Source organism: Pipra filicauda, unplaced genomic scaffold (genome assembly GCF_003945595.2).
Source record: "Pipra filicauda isolate LSUMZ 115617 unplaced genomic scaffold, ASM394559v2 scaffold343_size770392_pilon, whole genome shotgun sequence".
Lineage (NCBI taxonomy): Eukaryota > Metazoa > Chordata > Aves > Passeriformes > Pipridae > Pipra > Pipra filicauda.
Window position 1 is genome coordinate 178,551 of NW_024104469.1, and position 25,527 is coordinate 204,077.

General features: G+C 49.5%; 1 protein-coding gene across 6 annotated transcripts in view; it reads left to right on the plus strand.

Annotated features, from left to right (window-relative positions):
- The window catches only part of CNTFR (ciliary neurotrophic factor receptor), a 202,381-nt gene that overhangs the window by 20,840 nt on the left and 156,014 nt on the right, over positions 1–25,527 (plus strand). For 2 of the 6 annotated variants that reach the window (XM_039384255.1, XM_039384256.1), the window contains exon 1: positions 18,345–18,363. The exons of the other annotated variants lie outside the window; for them this stretch is intronic. Coding sequence is in view for 1 of the 2 variants with exons in the window: in XM_039384256.1 (XP_039240190.1) it covers positions 18,361–18,363 (3 nt within the window). In the remaining variant the exon portion in view is untranslated. Of the gene's footprint in view, positions 1–18,344; positions 18,364–25,527 lie in introns of those variants that run through there. 6 annotated transcript variants of the gene reach the window in all.

Below are 25,527 nucleotides of genomic sequence, written 5' to 3' on the forward strand. Positions count from 1 at the left end.
AGCAACTGAGGGCACTCATACTGGGCAAACAAAATGTCAACATCTCGGCCTGAAAAATACCCCATAAATTTCTTCATGCAACTTTAAATTCAAAAAGAAAATGTGAAAACTGGCAGCACCATTTCTGGTGAGCCTTTGCCAGTCCCCTTTTGATCACAAAGGGATTGGAGTGGCAAGGGGAAGGGACTTTGGCGTGGCAAGAAGTTGTGCTGGGGCTGAAGCGAGGTTTTGATCACTAGATGGATCATCCAGGCTTAATTCATTGATGTGATAATTACTGTTGCTGTGTGTTAATGTGACACCTACACCAGAGGCACCTGTCATATCCTTCTCTTCTTGCAAGCTGCCCTGATGGGAACTATGGTTCTGTCACATACACTGTAAATTGTGGGCACGTGCAGGTCCTGGGAGGCAGTGAGTCTGCTTATGCACAACAAAGGGCTTGCCAGCTGGAGCAGCATGGCTTTATTGCATTTGTAGCCTGATTTGCAAGCTTCCTGCTCTGCTCCTGCTGCAAGTGTGGCTGTCCACCATCTGCTTGCCCTTGAGCTGCAGAGCATGGATCTTGGATGGAGCAGTGATGACCTGCCCTGTATCCAGAGGGGAAACACCAGAAGGAAAGATGGTGGGTACTCCCAGCTCCACTATGTGCTTATTGTGCTTTGCTGGGAGTGATGCTCAGGCAGATGGGAGTGCTTTGGTCTTGTTCCCCAGCTGCTCTAGGCCTGTACCACTGAGGCAGAAAGCTGTATGCAGTCTCTTGCTCCCCGTGTAGATCATGGCAGGCTGGTTTGGTGCTTTTGGGCTAGAATAACCCTCACCAGGAGCTAGCCTGCAGATGCGCTGGGTTGTAGCCCTGATAGCAGTGTACCTACATGCTTTTGGTCAACCGAAAGCTGAGTGGTTGTACCTCTTTCCTTAGGAAAAATTAAAGTACCTGCTGGCTCATGCTCCCCAGGGTGAGGCAGGGTCTGAGCAGCCAGACTGCAGCCAGTGGAAAGCGTGTTCCTTGCATGGCATTAAGTCTTGCATGGTGGTATTACACCTGGCTGTGAAGTGTTTAGGGGATTTATCTGCTGTGTCTATGAAAGTGTAATACAAAATCTAATCTACTTAAGATGCAGGTCTGCATCCACTCTCTCCATGCTGCAGCTCTGGGTCATTGATGGTCACTTACAAATCACAGCACTCTGTTTGCCTTGAACTGAAGGAGGCTGTTTGACCCACAGTCTCAGACTGAGAGATGCTGCACAGGCAGGTGAGAGAGAGGGGAAAATTTATTTTTTTATCCTCTTGTTCATTGTACCCTCCCTTTGAAATGATCTGAGCTATTTAGGGAGTGGATGGTCAGAAGGCTGGCAAGGATGGGAGAATGAGGATGAACTATCACTTGGTGATGGTCCAGAGTACCCAAGAAACTTATGCAGAGCTACCCAGATGTTCCAGCTGGCAGAGGATGAAGTGTTTGTGCTGTCAGCAGCTGATGGACAGCCCCACTGTACCCCCTCTCTGAATCTGCTGCCACAAGTGATCTAGCCTGGGAGAAAGGGGCCTGCCAAAGGGCACTTTTCTTTCCCTTCTGTTGTTTCCCGCATTTGGATTGGCGATTCAGAGTTGCATTTGGATGCAGAGCTCAATGTTTTTCAAGCATCTTCCAACTCCTGGGAGACAGGCATGACTAAACCCACCTAGTGCTACCTTCAGTCCACCTGGCTGACCCTGATGCTTCCCTGAGAACTAAGGAACATAGGACAGAAATGGCACAGGCTGCAGAGGAGATGGTTGGTGTGCTTTGATCTTCTCTTCTTAAGCAGATCATGCAGCTGATCAGCAATCCTGGCAGGTTCCTCGTGCCCTGGGGTGAGAGTATCATGGGAATGCAGGGAACAGAGTACAGAAGGTCAGAAAGGGCACTGGGAGTTCAGGGCTCAGATCCAGCTGAGGGTAGTGTCACCCCAGGCTCTCCTGGTGATTGCAGGAGGATATTGCTGTGGTGTGGGGATTGCTGTGATCCCTTTAACAGGACATGTTCAGAGGCACTTAAGAATTATGTCTCTGGCCCCAGATACAGTGCTCAGTGCCCTGTTGTGTCTAGGCTGGGCTAAGGACAGCCTGGCAAAAGGTTACCTCGTGGCACAGCATGAAGCAGGTTTGTTTGAAATGCTGCGGAAGGAAGGAAGGAAATCTCCCCTTCTGTTTGTTTCCAAATCCTCTTCTAATCACAAAGATTAGGCTGATTGTTGGCATGGCAGTGCTCTGACTGTCCAGATGATAACTTCAATTCTTTTGTCTTAAGTGATGAGAAGTACCAGCAAAAAGTCTGTTTGCAGGAAATTAATTTACAAAAAATTACCTGATTTTTTTTTATTATTTTTTTTTTTCCCCCAGAGCTGGTTGTTTCTCATCTGACCTTTGCCTGTACAAGAGCTTAGGCCAGCAGACCCTCAGGTAGTACAAGCTCCTGTTTTGGTGCTTGAGTGCACAAGGACACCTTATCCTGCTGTTAGGGCCAGGGTCCATGTACATCACCTGCATCCCTGATCCATCAGGGAAACAGTGGGAGTTTTGAAGACCCCTTGGTTATAAGGCTTCTTTCTTTCCTATTCTTGCTGTGACCAATTTCTGACCCTTCAGTACTGCTTTCCTTGTCTTTTAGGGGCCACCTGGCCTCTTCTGCCAAAAATCCATGAGCTGTTTTGTGATATATTCCAACATCTCCCTGCTCACAAACCTGCTCTCCTTCTTGTGTAGCTGCTTGTGTGTGCAAGTGCTGCTATACGGGTGTGAGGTTTTGCCTTTGCGGCAGTGCTCGGGCTGCTCAGTGGTGCCTTCAGGGCATGGGTTGAGGAGTGCTGGTCTGGGGAGCTATATGCTGCTGCATGGGGCTAGGAAGGGGCACCTCGAAATCCTCTCTTCCTGGCGTGGGTTGCATTTCTCTCTTCATATGTCAGTCAGTAACACCTGACTGAGCTCATCTTGCTCAGGAGAAGTTTGTGTCTGCCTTGCTAGCTCCAAGCCATTCTAATATGCTTCTGCAGGGATTTATTTCTGTGCTGTCTCCAGAGCTGTCACCAGCTTGGAGCACAAACGTCTTCGGGATTGAATGCTCTTTTGTTATCATTTGGGAATACATGAGTGAAAAAGATTTTTCTGGGGAATGATAATGACCTTCTTGTGTTTGCAGTCAATGAAACATCAAGCTGCCTCTTCTAGGCTTCCTCTGTGTATGTAACACTGAAACCTTGCTTTCAGGGAAGGATCTCCTGGTTGGTCACACCTTTTAGTGGTACCAGCAGCCACCAGCCTCCTGTGGTAGTTATTTGTGAGGTGAATCTTCCCTTGATTCAGGCATATTCTTATTAGGGATATTTCCTTAGCAGGGGAAGCTGTGGAGAGAAGGGAAAGGGTTTTCACCTCCCCCCACCCCAAACTCGGTCTCAGTGTTGAAGCATCCTGATATTTCTCTAACACTTTGGAAGTGTTCATGCTGTGGGTTGCATTCAATGGCACGGCAGGCCTGTGTTGACTCTCAGTCACTCCTGGAAGGCTGGCTGTGCCAGAATCCAGCTTCAGACTGGCATCCGGTTGGCCTGCTGAGCTGTGCCACTGACCAGCAGACTCCAAAGCTGGTGGCCCTTCAGGGAGCAGTGTAGGAGCTTCTCTTGGCACCTGCTCTGATGCAGTTGGCTGTGAGCCCTGTGGTGTCTGCCATTCCTGCTTGGAGGGGACAGGCATGCCGAGGGCTTGATCTTGCCATCTGCTGGCAACAGCACATTTTAATTTCCGTAATAGACCTGGTTCCTGCAGAGATGGTCCAGAGAGAGATAAATCACACGGCTTGGGAAAGAGAGGTTGGGGCACCAGGTGAAGGAAGAGCCCATCTAGTTCCCATCCAGTTTCTTCCTCTGTTTCTTGTCTCTGCCGAGGCAGACATGCTTCCTGCAGTCCTGGATCCTCTCCAGTATCTTATAGTTTACCAGGCTGGAGATGGTACAAATCACACAAATCACAAATGGAAGATGCTGAACCACAGAGTTTCCTGACCCTGATGGGAACAGTGAAGGAAGAAGAGGAGTGAGAAAGGCTGAAGAGAGGAGGGAGATGAGGCTTGAGTGAGTAGAAGATGGATAATGGGTAAGGGTGAATATGAAGCAAACAGGAGCCTGACTCCGCACCGAGCAAGGCTGTTTGAAAGGAAGGTGGTGTGTTTCTGCAGCATGTCACTGCTGCTTCCCATCATTTTTCCCCATCTGTTCCCACATTTGTCACAGCAGCTGCAGGAGCTGACTTGGAGGTGGCTGATGGTTCCAGATCTGTGCATCCCATCATCCCTCAGAGGCAAACAGCATTGCTGGGGGTAGTCCCCAGCTACCCTGTCTGCAGATTGGCTAGACCTCTGCTGCTTCCCTGATTGAGACTAATGCTGTAAAAGAAAAGCAGTCTGGTTTTAGTTGATTTAGATGGTCTGTGTGCAGCATCCCTTCTGGATCTTCATGGCTATTCTGGAAAAAGGCACCTTGAGTGTGCTGCCAAATCAAATTTCTTTTCTTTTAAGTCATCTTGCTTATCTACTTTTTTCCTGCATGTCTACTAATGCCTTGCTGCTGAGCATAGGGCCTTTCTGCAGTGAGTTGGCGAAATGTTGTCTCTGAACATCTTCTTGAAAATTCTCTAGTGGGGAGGAGCGATGAGATGCCGGGGGATGGGACAGTGACTGAGCTGGGTCCCATGTCTCTATCCAGTCACCTCCTGGGAGGCCCCAGCCAGCCATGGCGACGGAGTAGGAGCAGCCAAAACTTAGCAGCAAAGAACTCCATGTGCAATGGCAAAAGAAGACACCCAAACTTAAGAAAATGACTGAAAAAGGAAGAAAAACTTCCTCCTTTTCCAAGTCATCTCTTTGTTAGACTGACCAGTGAGGTACTGTTGCCAAGGTGAGGAGGCAACCTGAAGGAGGGCAGGACAAAAGCCACACTAGGCAATAGAAGGGAATTGAAATCTATCTCTGCTGCTCCAGGACTGCCTAGCTAAATCCACTCTTGCATAAGCTCTGTGAAGAAACTTGGCCTGTGCAAATGACCCCAGGCCTTTGATATCCTGGCCTGTGCACAAGCCCATGTGTCCTCTTGTTTTAAAAAGAAAAGGTAGTCTCGTGCCAGGGGTGTTGACAGTGCAGAGGATGCCCCAGGGAAAAGACGAGTTCCCAGTGAGTTGTTCCTGTCCCCACGTGAAGAGGTGTAATGTCTTTGCTCTCCCGTGTGCAAGTTTGGGTCCAGGATGCAGCTCTTCAATGGGATTGCAGCCTCAGCCTGGCAGTGGCTGATCTGTGCCATTTATTAGTCAGCTCAAGTAGGAATCCCAGGCAGCCTTATTTTAAAGGTGAATTGAGCACTGTAATTGGAGGGAGGAGTGAAGAGCAGGCTTTGGTGTTGCAGCTCAGTTTTAGAGCACTGTTTGATGCAGAGCTTCCCTGATGAAATTGGTTTCAATATGGAAGCAGGAATGGAAGAGCAGTGAGACTTCAAAGTGATGGAGAAACACATGGGATGCCTGTTCTGACCTCTTAAGTTTGCTGGTCTGTCCTAATTGATCCTCCCCCTGATCCAGTGAGGATAGCTGACTTGTATTTAAAAAACAAAATAATCTGCCTTCTCTTTTTCCAAATGACCATTGGCCTGACTTTCTTTAGTGAGAACATGGGCTTCTCCTTTGGCAAGTCTCTTGGAAATTAAGAGATAAAGGAAGGTTCATGAAATGAAGATATAAAGGAGGGACATCTCAGGGTGGGCTGTCAGTAGATGCCCTTGGTGTTGCAATGCAGCTTGGCTTCTGGTTCATCTTTGTGGCTGGTCCAGGGGAGGGGACCAGGACATTTCCAATGCTGATCCGCCCTCCTCTGTTACAGCTTGGGGATAAGGGTTGGGGTGGCTTGCAATTGGAGCTGAGACCTGGGCATAATACTTGCCAGCCCAGGCTAGATTGTTTGCCCTCTTACAGTGACTCATAAGCTGAGTAGTCTCCTTTGCCTTCACTGTGTGGAATCTGGGCAGCTCCAGAGTGGGGTTCCCACTGCCAGCAGCAATCTTCTCCCCGCACTGGTAGTTTTGCAGGGGGTGATTAAGTCCTCTCCTGATTGTCTCTCTTGGCTTAGTTGGACCAATTGATTGCTCAAGCCTGTGTCTGCACAGCAGGCCTTCCAGTTCCCAACTCATTCTCCTAATTCTTTTTGGAAACTGTTCCACTTCCACAACCACTTTTTTTTTTTTTTTTACAAGTATGGACACTGTCACTGAAGGCAGCAGCCAGGAATAGTCTCACTGTGCTCTAGCAAGAACTAATACTAAGCTCATGCTGTTCACGATGCTCCCTGGTGTATGCAGGGTATTTTTTTCCCCTTAATTATACTACTGCGCTTGAACAGCTTGACTTGTGTGTAGGAGCCACAGAGGAGATTTGGAACTGCATTTTAGGATGTATAAGGCTCGTTTAGATTAACAAGTGGGTTGCAGTATTTGATTATGCTGGCATTCATGGTGCTCAGACTGAGAGAGGAGCTTCAGCAAAGGGGACACGGCAAGGGGAGCCAGTTGCCCTTGTGATGCTGGCTTTGCAGCTGATGCAGTGTAGCAGGGTTTTGCTTATGCCATGGCCTTGGGTCTGAGGGTAGGGATGAAATAGTGATGATTGCTTGGGAGGATCAGTTTTCTGCTGAGCAAGTAGGTGGAAAGTCAGGCAACAAAATTAGCTGAGTACACAAACAGTCTGGGCTGGAAGAGGTTCTCTCCCTGGGGATAGATTAAGGCATGTGGTGTCTTACGTAGTGGTGATGGCCCCTGTGCTCTTGCTGTGCCTTGGCGCTCTGAGCTGACAGTTGTTGAGCTGTTGGCTTTGTGCTCTGACCTCATCACTCCCAGCTCCTTTCCGGTGATCCAGCTGGGGTAGAGTATCTTGTGACAAATGCTCAGTCCTTCTTGCTGCTCTTTTCCCACAGGTGGTTGGGTGCTCTGCCCCAAGCCCTTCATCCCTGAGGCACTGGAGCTCAGTTTTACACCTTGCCTGGGTCTGTACATGACTGTCAGAGGTGTGAGTGGTGCTGTGGGACAGGAAGGGCTCTGCAAGCCCTGTGCTCACTGGTTTGTGCCAACTGAGCTTTTAACAGGAGGAGCTACACCTGTGAGCATCATATGAAACTTCAGAAATAACTTTGCACTCAAAGAACCTCCCCAGCCTTTGGGTGCTAATGTCAGCGCATCAGGTCCTGAACGTGGAGCAACTGGCATCTCTCTTAGCCTCTTCCGTGGCACACAGGATTGCAGAGGGAAGGGGATGGGTGCAGCTGAGTATAGCAGTGAAAATCTGTAGGTCCTCAGTTGTTTGTCTCCTGGAAATGTGGAAATCAGCAGGATGTTCTTGGTCCTGGAAGCAGTCTGGTGTGCAGTGATTTTCCTTGGCTCACTGTAGCCATGATCTCTGTGGGAGGCTGTAGCTGACCCATGCCCTGCAGGTGGTAGCTGTTTCCAGTACAGGTCTGGTAACATCCTACCCAAATTCCATGAAACAAATAAGGAAAAAAAAAATCAATTTTTGCATGTTTTTTCCTGCAAGTGGGTCATATCTACATTTCAGTGTCAAAAGACCTTAGCAGGTGGTAACTTTTTTGCAACAAACTTGATGCAGGAATGGAAAGCTTCCAGCAAAGCCTTAATCTTATCTTATTTCTGAGAAGGATGAGAGCTCTTCCCCCAAACCTATCTAACAGGATGCAGATAAATGCTTGGCAAGGTCCAAATGTAAAGTCCCTTGGTGGGTCAGAATTCACAGTACACGGCAAAGCAATAAGAGGCTTCAAGGTGTCTCAAGTGGCATTGCAAGTAATCTCTTTAATTCTGCTTTTAATTTATGTCTGCTAATGAGCAGGGAGGAGTGGCAGAAGTCTTAAATTCATCTCGTGTAACTTGGAAAAGAGAATGAAACTTGAGGAGCCGCCAAAAAAGAAAAAAAAGGCAAGGATGTGAAAAGAGTGTGAGGAAACTAAAACAAGAGAGGATGAGAAATGAAAACTCCAGGCTACTGCAGGGAGGGGGAAGAGGGAATTAAACCCTAAAGTGTAAGGACTTTGGATGTTTCCTGTGTTGAAAGCATCAAGCTTCAAGCATTTTGCAAATGGAGTACAGGGGCCAGGTTTCCTTCAGCAGAGCTTGGTGTGCACCGTGCTGGGTTCCCATCAGCTGCCTGGCTCCAGATGTGCAATTGTCCTGCTCAGGCAGGAGTGGGGATGGGAGGAGGGCTCTCTGGCGGTCTCCTCCCTTGGTGTACATCCCTGGGGACTGCCCCCTGCTCTGAGGCTGCTGGTGTCTACTTCTGGGCAGAAGTTAATAGTGTGGGTCTTCCAGGTTCTTGCAGATACCAGCTTGACCTGATTCTCCAGCTGTTTTTGGGTGAAAGGGTCACTCTGACTCACATGCTGCTTCTTTGGCAGCATTTAGCACAGGGCCAATAATGTTGGTGTCTTGTAGCTGCTTTGCCATTGGTGTGTGTCACCAGAATGGCAAAAACAAAGGAGTGTAGGGGTGTGGAAGGGACAGGTCTGGGTTTTCTGTTCCCTCTGTCCTGCCACAAACTTAGTCTGAGAAACCCTTACGACATGCCTTGAGGTGGAAATCACGTACTGCAGAGGACTGGGACTCTGCTCTGCAAGAACCAAAGGTGGCTTGTGGCTCCGAAAGCCAAAAAACCACCTGGGTGTGCAAGCTGGGGGAGCTTTTGCCTTCCCTCCCACAGACCCACCAAGCGGAGTTTTGCAACCAAGAATCTTAAATCAGCAGTTTGATCTCTGGCTGCTCATGGCTGGTGTTGGACGAGGCAGATGTTGAGTTGCATCTCTTCCCCCTCGTGTTCACTTGGAGACCCCCACATCCTTGACTAGTATATTACCAGCCTAAACTTCTCCACGGGAAACTGCAAGGTAAATAAATATTCTCTTTCAGAAACTTCTTTCCCACTTGAATTGACTCCCTTGGTGCTTTCATGCATTTTAAGAAGTCAGAACAGTTCACAATGGAAAACAAGCAATGTTTAGCTCCTGTGAAGGGAAATAGTCAGGCACCAGGAAGACTGTCATCTTCGCCTTGCTCTTACAAAAGAGGGTGTTACAGTAAGCTTGCTTATTTCACTGGAGGAGAATTCAGCAGGCTTGATGGAAACCGGATGAGACAGGCAGGGTAAATGGATTTTGCTGGCCGATTGAAAGCAAAGAAACATGCATGTGTGGTGGCTGGTCAAGAATTAACTGTGTCTTGCAGAAACCAGGAATGAATTAGGGACAGAGGATTATGAAGCCGTGAAACAACATCTGCCCAGCTGTATCAAGGTCTCTTCACCTGTGGCATGCCTCTGATGGCAATTGGATGCAGTGAGTTGGGTGGCTTTGTTTAACTGTCTTGCAGCATTTTTGGCTCTGTATGGGCTGGGAGGGTTGGGGGTGCCTGCCTGGCCTCTGCTCGAGTGGTGCTGTTGGGCTCCAGCAAAATGCCATGCTAGTGTAAGGCAAGCTGAGGGGGCTTTCTCTGGATGCAGTGTCCTGGAAAGCAGCAGCCCATGTGGTCAGCATCAGCTGCTGATGGTGGCCAGGAGCTGGTGGGGACCATGAGTAAGGGAATATCTCCTGGTCCCCGATCCCCAGGGGAGGAATTATACCCACCCCTGCTTGTGGGAGCAGGAGGTTCTTGCAGTATTTCACCACCTTTAGGGGGTGGATTTTACTGCCCAGTGAGCACTGTGTGGGGCCACTGTATCCCTTACTGGCACAAACAAATTGTTTCCTCTTCTCGATGCAGCATTGGCAAGGACCCCTCTGATAGAGTGGGACCTATCCTGTTTTGCTGACACTGTGTGGAGGGCTCGGGAGATGGAGTACTGGAGCGGTGTACAGCATCTCATTTGTGTCCTCTTCTGCAACAGCTCACTGCCACAACAGGAGAGCAAGGCTCCTGTCCTAGAGTCCTGCAGGCCATCATCTCTCTGAGCAAAGCTACTTGTTGCATCATTATAGCTACCAAAAAGGACTGATGCTGCCTTTCGGGGCTGGGGGTGGGCATGTCTTGGGTTTGTGTGCAAGGTTTTGGTAGTGCAGGTGGGGATTGCAGCAGTGGTTTCTGTGAGAAGCTGCTGGAAGCTTCCCCTATGTCCGACAGAGCAAATGCCAGCCGGCTCCAGGAGATACCCTCCACTGGCCAAGGCTGAGCCCATCAGTGATTGTGGTAGCACCTCTGGGATAACAGATTTAAGAAATGGGGGGAAAAAATTGCAGTTGCAGCCAGAGAAGAGACAAGCGAGGGTGTGTGAAAGTAACAGCTCTGGAGACTCCAGGTCAGTGAAGACCTAGACAGAGGAGGTGCTCCAGGGGCTGGAACAGAGATTCCCTTGCAGCCTGTGGTGCAGACCATGATGAGGCAGCTGTGCCCCTGCAGCCCATGGAGGTCCACCCTGAAGCAGAGATCCACCTGCATTTTGTGGAAGGTCTCATGCCCAAGGTGGATGCCCAAAAGGGCATGGATGCCCATGGGAAGCCTGTGCTGTCAGGACCTGTGGCCTGTGGAGAGAGGAGCCTGTGCTGGAGCAAGTTTGCTGGCAGGCAGGACTTGTGACCCCTTTGAAGGGCCCATGCTGGAGCAGCCTGTTCTTGAAGGATAGTACCCTGTGGAAGGGATCCACACTGGACCAGTCTGCTCCTGAAGGACTGACCTGTGGAAGGGACTCACACTAGAGAAGTTCATGAACAACTGCAGCCCATGAGAAGGACTCACGTTGGAGAAGTTTGTAGAGGACTGAGTCCTGTGGTAGTGAATCTGTGGTAGAGCAGGGGAAGAATGCAAGGAGTCCAACTTCTGAGGAGGAAGGAGCAGCAGAGATAACATGTGATGAACTGACCACACCCTCCATTCCACATCCCCCTGTGCCTCTGTGAGGGAGGAGGTAGAGAAAACTGGGACTAAAGTTGAGCCTAGGAAGAAGGGAAGGGTGGTAGAAAGATGTTTTAAGATTTGGTTTTATTTCTCATTACCCTACTCTGGTTTGATTGGTAATAAATTAATTTCCCCAAATGGAGTCTGTTTTGCCCCTGATGGTAATGGGTGAGGGATCTTTCCCTGCCCTTATCTTGACCTATGAGCTTTTGCTGTATTTTCTACCCTCCCTGTCCAGCTGAGGAGGGGAGTGATAGAATGGCTTTGGTGGGCCCCTGGCATCCAGCAAAGGTCAGCCCACCACAGGGGCCTCTGTTCCTCCTGGGGATGCAGAGGACTCTGAGTTTCATCCCCTGGGGGTAGCCAGGTGGGAGCCCAGCAGGGTGGTGGGCAGCACAGTTGTGTTTGCTATACTCCCCTCAGCCTGATAAAGGAGCCTCAGAACTGCTGGGGGCTCTGGTTAGTGTGTGAGGACAGCTACAGCAAAACAGCCTTTCTGGTGTCATCCTAAGGTAAACCACGTTGGCAGGGATAAGTCTGAATGCCAGAATGAAATATCCCTCCTTAATCACACCCCACCATATTCCTCTCGCAGAGACTTTTTTTCCTAACCAGGAGTGACATTGGCCAGGTGTAATGCACAACAGCAGGCTCTTTGTGTAGCAAATCTGGCCCAAAATGTTAGGAAGGTGGTCTTAGTTCTTCCACATGGAGTGTCTTGCCTCCCCAGTGAGCACTACGGCAGAAATATGCTCATTAATAAAAAATATTGTGCTCTGCCTCTTGGTAGTGACTCTATTTACTTTAGCAAAGGGAAGTTATATTCTCCATCAGTATAAATCAGGAATAGTTGCCAGTGCTGTGTCCCTTGGCAGGTTGCTGAGCTCCAGCTAGAGATGAAGAGCAGAGGAGCTTGAATAGGGGTCAAATAATAAGCACATTATAAAGCTTATAATTTATAAGCTTATAAGGGAATAAACAAAACCAGGTAAAAACTAAAAGGAGAGGTAGGGGATCTCAAGATTTGTGAAGCTGCTTGGGTACAGGTGGCCTGCAAAGTGTTTGAGAAGTGCCTGTTTAACATTAGAGCAGTACATACTACATGTAACCCATGTGTGCATTTTGATCTCTGAACTGATAATTCAGAAATGGCTCTTGGAGAGATTGGTTTAGGATTTCTGTGCATTTGAAGTCAAAACATCTGGAGTCCCTCTTCATCGCTGGTCTTCTGTATGAGGTGCAAGCTGGAAATGTGCTTGGGCTCAGAGCCTTCGTCACCTGGGTCTTGCCTGCTGTATTGGAAATGGCTGGACCTGGAAGTGTGTTTTTTCAGTTGAGAGATGCTTCCCATCTCTGTATGTTGGTTAGTGACACAGACCAGCTCAGCATCATGGTTGGTGTTGAGGTCGAAGGGAAGTCCGATACTTCAGGATAAGTGGGACAGGGGAAATCAATCTTAATGGGCCCTGGTGGCAAGGGTTAGGTAAGTTTGTTGCCTCTTTGCCAAAAATTAAATCCTTCAGCTTGTGAGGTGTATCAGCAGCACCTCGATGTTGTAGAAGCATCAGTGTCCCTCCTGTTTCCAACACTGAGTGGTGCTATGTGGTTCTGTGTGGTCCCACTACTGCTCTCCTCTGGTCCCGTCCCATGCCAGCCTCCTGCTCGCTCCACAGCTGGCATGGCCGGTACCTGGATTTTCCCTTCCCTGAAGTGCTGCTTGCATCTCCCTGCCTGGCAGCAGGCACCTGGATGCCCTCTGAAGGGAAAGGGAGCTTGCTTGCCTGGGGCTCCCAGGGGACTTAGAGGCAGGTGGTGCCTCGGGGAGCTGGAAAGCGATCACTTTCCAGATGCTGTCATGTCAACACATACTTGCTATGGGGCCACAGCTGCTGTGAGACTGGGGAGAGGCTCTCTGTCTTGCTGGAGGGTTTGTTTTCTCTCAGCAGGCTCCTTTGCTGGTGTTGGTTTAAAGCCTTTGACCTGATGAGGTCTGGAGAAGGTCCTTGTGCAGCGTGCTCTGGGAAGGGCATTGCTCAGCTTTGGGTTGTAGCTGTTCATTGCAAGGTAGCAGCAGGGTTTTTACCTGGTGACAGCATTACTGGGCTCAGCTGCCTGGACCCAGAGCTGTGTTTATCCAGCTGCTCCAGTGACTTTTGCAGCACCCACTGAGCTCCATGCAGCTGCCAATGCTGGAGGGTGTTGCATGGGCTGGCAGTGCTACAGGTGTGGTGGTGCCCACCTGTCGTGTCCTTACTGAGTGTCTGGCTCCACATCTCTCCCCCTACACCACAAGGACAAGTCGGGTTCTATCTCCCCCACATACTTACAAGAGCAGGCCATTTTCAGTGTGAACTACCCCTATGCCCTTCACTGGCTTAGAAATGTCCTAATCTTTATGCTAATGCACTTCTCCATTTTCCTCTAGCAGGGCTGGGCCCCACTGCCCCACACCTCCTGATTTATCAGCTCTTCCTCACCTCTCTATCACTGTGCTTAGGCTGCCCCACCCCAGCCTGCAGGGAGAAGCTCCCTGCAGGTGCTGCAGGGAGAAGCATCCATTGGGGAATGGGTACCAGACAGCAGGATTAACAGCGAGAGGGTGTTGGTGCATCCTAGCCTCTGTCTATGCCACATCTCTTGCCAGCCAGATGCTGCCCATGGATCCCATCTCCCATGGGCAAAAGGAGGCAGAGGCAGGCATGGGAAGCACATTGAGTGCCTTTTAGCAGGAAGCCAAGGCTGCTTCTGGAAGCTGGAAGGACAATGAAGGCGCTGAAGCAGCCAGAGCACGGCCGGGGGCAGAGGGGGACAGGCAGGCAAGGGGAAGCCATGCAAATGGGGACTTTGATGTGGCTGCAAGGAGCGGGGTTGGAGCATTGTTCCTATCACATCACATCAGTTTCACATTCCTCATGCAGGAGTGATCAACGCTTTCAGGGCCAGACAAAAGAGCGGGGGAGATGAACAAAAGCGAGAGGGGGGGCTTTACCTACTGCAGAATAGAGGCAGAGGATGAATTGCTCTCTTGGCAAGCCATGGAGATGGGCTGGCGGTTGCTGTGCTTTAAAGCACCAGCTTAAAATTTTTCTCTTTTATTTGGAGGGGAAAAAAAAAAGGTAGGAGAAAGGGTTTCCTGTGTGCAAAAGGGGGGATAAATAAGATAGCATGACAAGTATCTGTGGTCTTCTTACATTCCCTTGCTTGGTCTCCCCAAGTGATGATGACTCTCATCTTATCACAGAAGCGCATTGTGTCCTCTTGAGAAGAGGGACTGGCAAACATGAGTTTGACCCAGACTGCAAGGTGAGAATACTTTCAAGAGAACCTTCTCACAAAATTAGCAATGTGAGTGGGCTTGGAAAGAGAATCACCACATAGAGCAGGAGACTGGGCTCTGCAGACCCATGAAGGTTGTTGGCAACAGCACTGGAGGAGGGGGAAAAGGTGTGTTGGAAGGAGCTGAGCAGTGTGCCCAGTTCTCCTAAGATGGGGTGTGAAAAGTAGGAGAGTGGAGGAGGTGAGGAAGCAGTTAATCTTTGCTACTGGCTGTTCTGGGAGTCCTGCCTTTTGCTGCAGGGGTGACTTGGTCAAGTCCCTTCACTGGGCTGGGTTTTGCTAGAGCTGGAAAGCAGGATGGGACAGGGTGCACATGTCCACATGTGTGTGATTCCATGCTACCATCTCAACCTTTGCTGTAGCCTCAGTGGCCAAGCCCAGGGGCGCTAAACTCTGGCTTTGCTCACTTGTTTTCCCATCTCTGATCTCTCCTGATTCTTGCCTGTCACTGATTCCTTTCCTCTCTGTGAGCCTGGGGTCCTCCTTCTGCCTTGTCCTCAGCTTCCTGCTTTCTCTGGTGTATAGTGCTATCCACTTACCTCAGGAAAAAGTGCATTAAACTAAGTCTCTTTTTTGCCCTTGCCTGTGCTACCTGCAATTTGGATTTTGCCTGTATTAAGTGGAATTTAGCCTCTCATCCTTTCCCAAAAACCTTTTTCCTGTGGAAGCGCAAACCTTGAGCATTCCCCCCACCTTGCAGCCATCCCCTGCTCTCCCAGCCCTTTGCACTGCTCTGGTTACCCTCCCTCAGCCCTGACCCACGGGCCCCCTCCCTTCCCTCAGCCCCGGGCCCCTCTGCCTGAAAGGCTGTCAATCAGGCTGAATTGTCTGGTGGTTTTGTGATGTGGAAAGACTCCCACCAAGGAGTCAAGGGCCAGGCTGAGACCTTTAAACTCGATCCCATTTGTGTCTTAAATCAAACAGAAATCCAGGTCCTGGGATGGAGGGGGAGGTTTAAGGCAATGCAGAGGCTCAAAAGCCTCCACTGCCCCCCGTGAATTTTCCTGGAGCTCCTTTCCCACCTGCACTGTGTGTAGGAGCCAGGAATGTGCCCATGGCCCTGGAGCTTAGGGCTTGCTTCCTCCTGTAGCCCTTTGCTTTGAAGGTTGGCAGCAGCGCTTCCTTTAGTGCTGGCTCCTTAAACAAACCCTCTGCCTGGGGTACAAGGCAGTGAAGGTTCTCTGCAGTGAGCCAGAGGAGAGTGTTGAGGAATGTGCTGGGAAGTAGAGACTACCTTAGGGAAGGGAAGGCTTCTGTGATCTGCTGTTGGAATCACACAGGACTGGGGAGGTGGGCAGAACTGTGCTCCCAGCATCTCTAGTCTCACCAGTTTGTGGTGGCAGCTGCTGCCTGGGAGGATGTGGGTGCAGAGGACAGATCAGTGACTGATGTCCTGCAGATGGCTGACAGGTTAAAAGCAATGTTTTAGCCTCCATACAAGACTCTGTAGGCAAGCTTGACCTTACTGGACTGTTGTCACTGCAAAGAGGAGAGTGGCCTGGTCCCTGTCCTCAGTGTGCCTGTGTCTCAGTGGTTTGAATCACATAGCAGCTGGTTCTGCAAGTCACCTGCTGGTGCCCTCAGAGGGGAGACAAAACCAAAATGAGGTGTCCCGAATTCCCAATCTACTGCCAGAATAGGGCATCAGGCAAGGAGGCTTAAACACCCTCTGCTTGTCCCTGCTGTGTGTAAAGACAGGCTCAGTCTGCAGAAGGAAAATCACCCTAAATGGCAGGTTGGAATTTTTACTTTTTTCTCTAGAAGAAGATTTGACAGCAACAGAGTCAGCTGCCCTGGGGTTGAGCCCCATTCCATCTCTCCGGGGGCCCTGGACCTAGTGCTGCTGGAGAGAGGAGAGAGAGCAGGGCTGGATGGGGAACCAGCTTGCAGCTCGTGTCTTTCTCTCCCTGACTGTGAGCAAAGAGTTTGCTACTCTTTTTTTCTTTCAACTTCTTTCCAAAGTCCACATAGGTGAGAGATTTCATTTTGTCTTCCCGAGGGAAAGTTGAAAATCTCTCTTCCCCTGACTGAGCTGTGTTTTCAGGAGAAGCCTGGAGCTGCCTTAAGACATGTACAAGCTCAGAAACGCAGTGGCTGTGTTTATTTTTTACACTCTGGGCAAAGCCAGAGCTGCTGCCAGTGCTAAGTAAATACAGAACTACCCTCCTGAGTGACTGCAGTAGCCAGGGCTATACTTGCTGCTTGCATGAAACCAGATGGATCTATCTGGGGACTGGAACAGCAGCTTTCTTGTGACTAGCAAAAGCAGAGCCACTGGCATTTGGATTACCAGCTCTCCTGTGCTTTTAACAGAGTGCCAATGTTTGACAAAACCATTAAGTTAAATTAAGCCCTACGCATTTCAAATGGATTCTGAGACTTCTGGCTGACTCGCTATTAGCGGAGCTGTCTCTTCTCCCTTTCGTCTTTCTGTTCTTTATTTTTTTTTTTTTTTCCTTTTTCCTCCCCCTCCTCCATTTAATTCACTCTGTGTAGCTGTTTTACTGCTGACATTTAAAAGTAACTCAAGGAGAGACCTGGCATTGGGATGGCACTGCTGTGAGCCCAGTCATTCCCGGTCCCGCTGTGGTAGGCAGGGACGACATTTGGAAGGTGTTTGCTTGAGGCAAGCCCTGTGTCCCACAGAGCCTGCATATGGGTTGGCCAGGGATGCTCCGGTCCCTGCAGAGCCCGCGGCTGCTCTACTTCTGCCCATTGCCAGTGTTATTTATGGCCCAGGTTGTTGCTTTGCTGGGCCGTTTCCAGAGATCAGAGAAGGATGCCCTGAGTTGCCAGGGGCTTGCAAGGGCATGGAACATCAGTGGGAACAGGGGCAGCAGCAGCACAGTCTGTCCGAGTCACCTTGACTTGCCTCCAGCAAAAGTGAAGTACTTTAAAGAGGCATAGGGCGCTGACCTTGTAAATGGATGCATGACCCAACTGCTTCCCTGTGGAGTTGGCTGCTTTGTGTCCCTGATAGTGCTCTTCACGCCTGTGGAGAATCACTGGAGCTGGGGGGTGGTTGCTGGGGTCTCATTTGCACAGCTGCGTCTCAACTGTGCAAGCTCTGCTAGTCACCGGTGAGAGAAATGCTGTCAGCTTCCCCCTGTCCATCTAATGCAGCTTTTCTTGGGGCAGCAGAGCCCCTGTGGGACCTCACTGTGGCTGCTGGTGGAGCTGTTGCCACCTTTCATGGAGCATATTTTAGGAGTGGACTGTGGAGTTGAAGAGGGTGAGCAGAAAGCTTGAGAGGAGCACAAGCACCTATGCCACTGGGCTTTGGGGATGGATGGCCTCCTCATGAGGACCGAAGGCATCTGCATCACTGCAGCTGCGCTAGAGTGTGAATGGGGTGAGGAAAGAGGGAAAGCGGTCCCATGGAGTGGGATAGAAAACACTGAACAGTACTGGGGTGAAGGTTTTCCAAGTAGTAAATGTGCTGAGGGGGATCTGATGGAGCTCATGGACTAGGGAGAAGATATAGCAGTTGGATGGTGGACCAAGGCTGAAAATGGCTTTCTGCAGGTGTCTGAGGCTTGCAGTACTCTGAGGTGCTGCCCTGTTGTCCTGATCCATGGAAATACATTGTGCCAAGTGCTGTGCTGGCAGACAACATCCCATATAAAGGCTTCCATTCCTCTGTCTGAAAACTTAAAAATATCAATTGCAGATGATGTGTGGACTGCAAGCTTTGGAGAATCCAGTTTGCACTGCTGGAACAGCCTTCCCACTGAGCAGGTCAGTACTCCTTGCACTGAAGTGCCCTCAAGCACCTCTGCTCCTGTGCACCTCTTGCCCCGGGTCTTTTCTGCCGTGGCCCCATGTTTATCAGGTCACTGTAAGATGTGGCCTCTTGACGCACACAATCTCCCCTCTTGCTCTTTCTGTCACAGCTTGTCTGGAGAGGAGCCAGGAGCTGCATAAGGGAAGCTTTCAGCAGATCCACATGATTTGGTCCCGAGTGTGCAAAGCCGGAGTGCTAAACCAGGGGAAGCACATCTGAGTGAAGACTTGGGGGAAGGTTGGCACCGTGGAGGCTGTTCCTGTTGACACTCAGAACATGGTGCCTGTTGCCATATCTTCCTGTAGTGGGTGCAGCTCCCATCCCCCCATCAGTGTCTTGTTTCTCTGGGTGCTCTCTCGTCATTTCCATGTTCATTAATGCTGATACGCTCAATTGCATCAGCTCGTTTCAAGGGACCAAGTGCAATCCTGTGCCTTCATTTACATCCCTGCTGTCTAGCTGTTGCCCAGGCAATGCCAGGTGCTTTGACACCATTACCCAGCCAACTGGCATCCTCTCTGCCCCATTAACCTTCCTGTAATTGACTTCAAATTGAATGGGGAAGGGAATGAACTGTGTTGGAACAGTAACTGTTTGCATTACCATGGAACAGGGCTCTTTGTTTTTGAAAGAAAAACTGTGACAGTTGATTATGGGTACAATTAGATTTGGGAAGGGTTTCTTGTCTGTTAGGAAGCTGTGCAGTTTGCCTTGGTTTGCAGCGTTTCCCCACCATCATCTCCTGGGGGAGTGATGTCAAAGCTCCTTGGTGGTCGTCAGCTGCGTAGCTTGGAGGGTTTGTGGAGGACAGGAATGATGTTGGAGAGTCTGGGAGCAGTGGGTGTGTACAGCTTGGGGAAGGGAAGGTGAAGCACAGTGTTGAGGGGCATCATTGCAATTTTGAGCCTCTTGATGGTAGGGAGAGACCAGAAATGGAGTTGTATTTGGAAGCACTCAGGGACAGGCAGCAGACCACAGCCCAATTTGGGGCATCTGACTGTTTGTCAAGCACTGAGAAGTATCTTATCCCCATGATGGTGGTCAAACACTGCAAGAGGAATAAGGGATGGGAAAAGCCCAGTCTTTGAGCTGCTCAGCCCTGACCTGCAGCAGCCCCTGTACCTGAGCTGGTTGGTCCTGCACCACCTGCATGTCATTAGGTTGACATCTGGGTCAGTCTACAGTATTCTATAGCTGTGATTCTAAATCCATTCTGGTAACTAGAAATCTACTCCTTTTTTTTGTTTTTAAACTTAAATGTTGAAATAGCATAAAACATCCCTGGAGTTTTTTTCCTCATTAAAAGGTAGAACTGGCTTTTGTCATATTTTCTTTTTGCCCTCTTTGCTTGGCTAGCCAAAGTCACCCAAACAGATGCCTCACTACAGAGTGTCTGCCACTGAATTGGCATCTTCTGTCAACTTGAGTCAATTTTATTTATTCATCTTGTGCTTGCACAGCACCGTGGTCGCCAAGTCTTCCTGCGTTTTCTCGTGACTTGTGCTGGATGTGATTCGTTAGGCTTAATTGGGCTGCCAGAAGAGAAGGGCAGTGTGAGAGCGGATGGATGGAAACCTTGGCATTGGCTGCTTGATGGCCAAACCCAGCAGAACTGGTCCTGCTCCAGCAGAGCCCCTGAACAAGGCAGGTCTGTCCAATGCAGGCAAGTGCTGAGCTTCCCTGTGCAAGAGATGAGCTTCCCATCTGCTTCAAAGTTGGGAAAAAGGGGTGCAATACTCAAAGCTTTACTGCCTCTTATTAAGGTGTTGTTATTCATTATTTGTTAATATTATTGTTTTATTGCCTATTACCTGTTACTTATTAAGAGAGGAGGTAATTCTGCACTGTGTTTCTGAACTTTTCAAAAGGCAGAGCTGAGGAAATTGCACAAGAGGGATTTCTTAAACTCTAGGATCTTGGCTGGCCTCCCTCTTACCTGTCTGGCGTGGACCAATCCTTGCAATGCTTCATCTCCTCATCCATGCAGGAGTCCAAACAGGGCGAAAAAAACCTGGGACTTCTTGTGCAGACCTTGAAGTGCTACTGGGATGTGGTGATAGGGAAACTTCAGCCCCTACAAGAGAGGAGATCTTTATTTTGGGGGGGGGGGGGGGGCCCTGGAACTGTCACCCCTAATTGCTGTGTTATGAAAAAAGTTTGATGGAGGCAATCACTGGCACTTATTGGTTTGTACTGGGGTCTGACTGTCATCTGGGAGAGGGTGTTTGAACCTTTGGTTGTCACAGTGGTTGGAGGCAGATCACAGATGGAGGAAGTGAAGTATTAAGAGATCCCTGGGCTGCCAGGCACAGCTCGAGCTGGAAGCCGTACAACTGTGTCCTCAACAGCTTTCTTGGGGAGATCAGGCCCCTCATATTACACTTGCAGTCAATGAACCGTGGTGCGAGGGGCACAGCTCTACCTCTGTTTCCCCTAGAGCTAACAGAGCTTAGTATCAATTAGCAGCTTAATTTGTAATTAATAACTTGCTGCCTCTTTTTTAAATGGCTTGCGGCAGGGGCTGACACAAGAGGCTCACACAGCCTGCAATGTGCTGTCATCAACTGCCAAGGAGCATCCTGAGATTTGGGGGGTGGGGTTTGGACATGGACACTGTTGGAAAGCAGGGAAACAGCCCTGGCAGGGGTTTGGGATGCAGGCTGTCCTGGAGATGAGTGTGGAGCCTCAGAAAACTAATGCTTTTCTGTCTTCTAGGAGTTCTGGCTCATAATCCTGGGGCAAATGTTGCTTTACCCTGTGGCATCACCGTGCAGGGATCAGTCCAGGCACTTCGCTGTCCTCCCACACTTTCCATCCTGCTGTGACAGCCAGCAGTCTGTCCATGTGTCTGGCGGATGCTGTGAGGGGCTGGCAGGGCTATCCCTTCCCCTTGAGTGTGGGAGCTCCTCCAGCAGCACAGGTTGCGTGGTATCCAGTCCAGCTTGGGATCTTCCTTTCTGGGGTTGACATATGTCATCTTCCTTGCAACTCTTCATGGGTTTCCCTTCCCTGTCCATATGGATTATTGCTTTCTGGGCTGCACCATCCCACAGTGGTGTGTGGGGACTCCAGCCTGCTGATTGCCTTTTGCACAGGTCCCTGTGGTGAAGGAATTGGGGCTGCCCTGCCAAAAGTGGCAGTGAGTGAAGAAAGAGACAGTCAGCAGATATGTAATCAGTCCAGGGCCACCCAGTGAGGGTGAATTTGTCCTTCTTTGTACTCTGGGGCTGTCTAGTAACCATGTTGCTCTCAAAGTAGTCCTCCTGGTACTGTCCTGCAAGGAAGAGCTTGATGGGATGATGATGATCCCATTTTTTCCCAATCTGCATTCTGCTCCATCCTTCTCTGGCATGCACACTCCCATGTAAGCAGTCCAGAGGATTCCTGCCTTCTGTCTTGCTCCCTGCACCATCTGTCCCTCTCACTTTTCTCAGTGCCTTACTCATCTTAGGACAGAAGCACTGTCTGTCTTTCTCTTTAGCATTTATTCCTGGTTGTTGTTTCAGTCTCTGAGAATTCAAAACCGTGTCTGTGTAGAGGGAGAAAAATTCTTCTATGCTTCACCTGGCAAGGAGGCAGAGAAAACACCAAGTGGACATGTGCAGCTGTGGGAAACACTGGAGAATAGTGGCAGGATGCCAGCGCTGGGGGATGCTCTGTGTGTCCCCAGTTGAGGGGGAGACACCAACGTCTGAGGGACAGAAGTCCTTATGTCACTCCAGCTTTGCTTTCCCTGTGTGACTGATAGAGCTGGATTTGGGTTGGGATTTTTTTTCCATTTCAAGGCTTCTCGATGCTGTTTGAACCAAGTGTTCCTTTAGCATTTGATGCTCTCTCTGTTCAGGGAGAAATTTGCATCTGAGTTGCTTGGCATTCATTTACCATCCAATGGGTCTTATGTCTGGAAAGGTCTGGAGTCAGGGCAGAAGCTGAGTTAATTTGCACTGGAAGGCAGGCATACTTTGTTTTGCATATTGGTTTCTTCTCACAGGAATCCCATTTGAGGTATTTGTTCTCTTCTATTATTGAAGCTGTGTTAAGGGCCATGGCACTCTCCCTGCAAGGCTGGGAAAAGAGAGGGCTAGTCTGAAAGGTGCCAATTAAACCTGTGTTCAGATATAAACTGCTATTGCACTGTTAAGTTGGGCCCTTCTCCAGAGTTTTGATACTTTTTACCTTTAACTGAGGAAGAAATACTCACAGAGACAGTCTTGTGCGAAGTAAAGCAGGCTCTAGAGTTCAGTTTGCAGCTACATAGGATGAAACACTTCTAAAATTCAGGGGAAAAGTGCCAGAGGGTCTTTAACTCTCATTTGGATCAGTGTATGAAATTATCAGACAGGGTAGACATTTTGGTACAGCTTGTCTGGGAGGAAGGATATTTGGAAAGAGTAGCTGGGTCTGAGGGGCCACGGTGCTGCAGAGAATGGTGTGAGGGTGTGGCCACTGCTCAAGTTGGAGGTCTGGAACTCGATTACCCCAAAACTTAGTTCTTCCTTACCTGGGTGCCAGACTTGGGACCTGAGGGTCATCTCCTATGTCTTCCTACAAGCATGTCCTTCTGGGGTTGTTCCAGAGCCTGCTTCCAGCTCCCAGCAGTGTGCAGTGTTACTGCTCCTGGTTTGCATCCCAGGCATTTGTCACCACGGAAAGCCCTGTAACCCTGGGTGCAGCAGGAAGAGTCTCCATGGGCTGGAGCAGAGGTACCCCAAAAAACACCTCTGTAGGGAAGGCAGCTCCAGCTGCAAGTCCAGAGGAGTTTAAAACCAGGAGACGCCATAAGCCCTATTTACTGGTAAGAGGCTCTTGGTGACTTGTTGCAACTCTCTGCACTGGAGATGCTGTTTGCACAGTAGCCAGCTCATCCCAGCTTGGGAGTGCTGCTGAGCCCTCAAATACACCTTTTTCATGCCCTGCAGCAACGTTGTCAGGGCTTTGACAGGTAGAAAGTTATCACTTCGAAGTGGTATCAGCACTTGATCTTTCCTTCACTTCCCCAGGAGAGAGCTGGGAGAGACACCCATCGGTGGTGCCACGGCTGTGCCATCTGTGGAGGGGCTGGTGCTGGATGAGAGCTGGCTGTGGACTGCACAGGGTTACTGAGACATTGACAGTAAACAGGAAGAGAGGACAAAGCAAGTCTGCTGTAATTATGTAGCATTTATTATTAATACTCTGGAATTGCTGGAAGCAGCCTCTGTAATGTGAATACTGATACAGAGGTTCAGAAGACAATTTAGCTCATCTGTCTGTTTATTAGCTCCCTCAGGTCTGGCAGACAGGGAACTAAAGCCTCATTTGCTACTGCCTTGTTGCACCCCCCCGCTCTGCCCCCAAACTCCTTGTTGTTTCCATAAAGAATCCTGGTTTTGTTCATCCTCCCAATGGGTGCTACAACAATGTGTGGCATGATCATGGATAGCCACATGGATAGCCACATGATCATGGATTAAAGCAGGCTTTAATCATTGCCCTGAGCCTGCTTGTTCACTGACCATGGCCCAAAGCTTGGCACCGGGCTGGGCAGAGCTGTTGCCTTTCCGAGACAAGCACAGCCATGGGTGATGCTTGAGTGGGACATCCCCTCTCCCAGGGTGTGGAGCTGCACATCCTCGGGGGCAGCAGGTTGACCACATTGCATGAGCTGGTGCAGGTTGGAATCTGCAGTTCGTAACAGGGTTGCGATGAAGGGAGAGGGCAGAGGAGCTTTAGGAAGCTGGCTAGGAAATAATTAAAGGCTGCTAGGGTGGATAGATCAAGAAGTTAAACCAGCTGTCAGGGGGTGCAACAAGTTTCCTTTTTCTTCTGTGGCTTCTGTGGTAGGATTTGTCATTCTAGCTTCTGTCCAAGTTTCTGGGCTTCGGACTAGGTTTTTTCTGCATATCCCAAGCATATAGGACATCCATTCCCTTATATATTATACAGTAGTTTAAAGAGGATTAAGACAATAGCTAATCTAAATGATGAATGATGTAGATTGCTCAGCCTCTGAGCCACCGGGGTTTTTCTTGCACACAGATTAGTCAGCTCAGTAGCTAAATATTGGGGCAAACAGTATAAATCCATGCACATAAGCCTCTCTGGCTTGAATAGGATAGAAGGATTTCGAAATGGGCTTTGACACCACTCTGCGTCTTGTCACGGCGTCTGTGGCTGCCTCGCTGACACGACGGATGGGGAAGGAGGCTCGATGGCTGCTGATGCACAGCCCAGGTGGCTGAGGAAATACAGCATCCAGCACTTCTTGGTCGATGCCGCTATCGGATACAGATGGTGGCAGGAGAGGGAAGGGATCGATGCTGCTCACCTCCCTGCCCCTGGAGCCGGCTTTTCACTGGCTGAGTCAGGGGAGGCTGATCCAGTCTCAGAGAGAGCAGCCTGCAGAGGGGTAACGTGAGCTGGTGGGGTTTTACTTTGATGAACGGGCTCATGTGGCAGGTACCAGCCCTCTGTCCTGGTATCAGTGCTGGGATGGTGCTGGCAGCCCCTAAGGAGTGTGACCTGTAGGAGAGAGCTTGTACTGGCATGGGACTGACAGCAGGTTTTTCTTAAGCTCTGAAAACAGAAGGATTTAAATCTTTTATTTATATGTCTGGTCGAGTCTGTCAGAGTTGTGTCAAATATTTTTGACAAGCAAAAATGCCATTTGCTCCAGCTTAATGAAAAATGATTTTTATTCCCCCCCTCTGCCCCCCCAGGAGCTAAAGGAATTGTACTTTCAATTGCAAACCCAAAAGCTCCTCAGGAAAAAAAAAACAAACAACACATCACAAAACAAAACCTCAAACCTTCTGATCGTTGTAAGAGTTGGCTGTTACAAGAGGCTCTTGGTTGATGTTTTGGGTCTGTGTAAAATGAGGGTCTGGAGAGCATTCAATCATATGGTATCTCCTTTTATGAAGCTTTCTGGGCATATTATTCTAATGACGTTTAATGGCACTGATTTCTTCATCTTAACTGAGTGGGTCTTTTCCCAGTCTCACATCATTTTAATTCGTTCCTCTTATGAGAAATATGAGAACTGGGACTGGCTTGACTCAGCGCAGAAGAAGATCCATGTAAGTGGTTGTCTTGTCCCTCCTGGTGGGGATGCATCTGGCTGTCTAAGGCTGAGGGTTGTGTTGAGGCAAAGCTTGTATCAGGACCAACATTTGTCAGAGGACCTGTTCTCCTTGAATTTTCCCTGCTCCTCTTGAAATAATTTGTTTTCTGCTGTTTAATAAGGAGCTGTGTGAACTTCGCGGTTTGGCCAACACAGTGTGTCTAGCCTGAGGTCCTGTGGCTGTCCTCCCTCCTCCCTCTTCCCAGGCTAAAAAGACATGTTGTGCCCTGATGCAAAGGATGCTTTGTTCCCCTTCCCCTGTGCCTCTCGTGACCTCTCTACTCACTTTCTGTGAGGACCAGAGCTGTGTGTGGTGACCAAGTGACAGTCACATAGCAGGT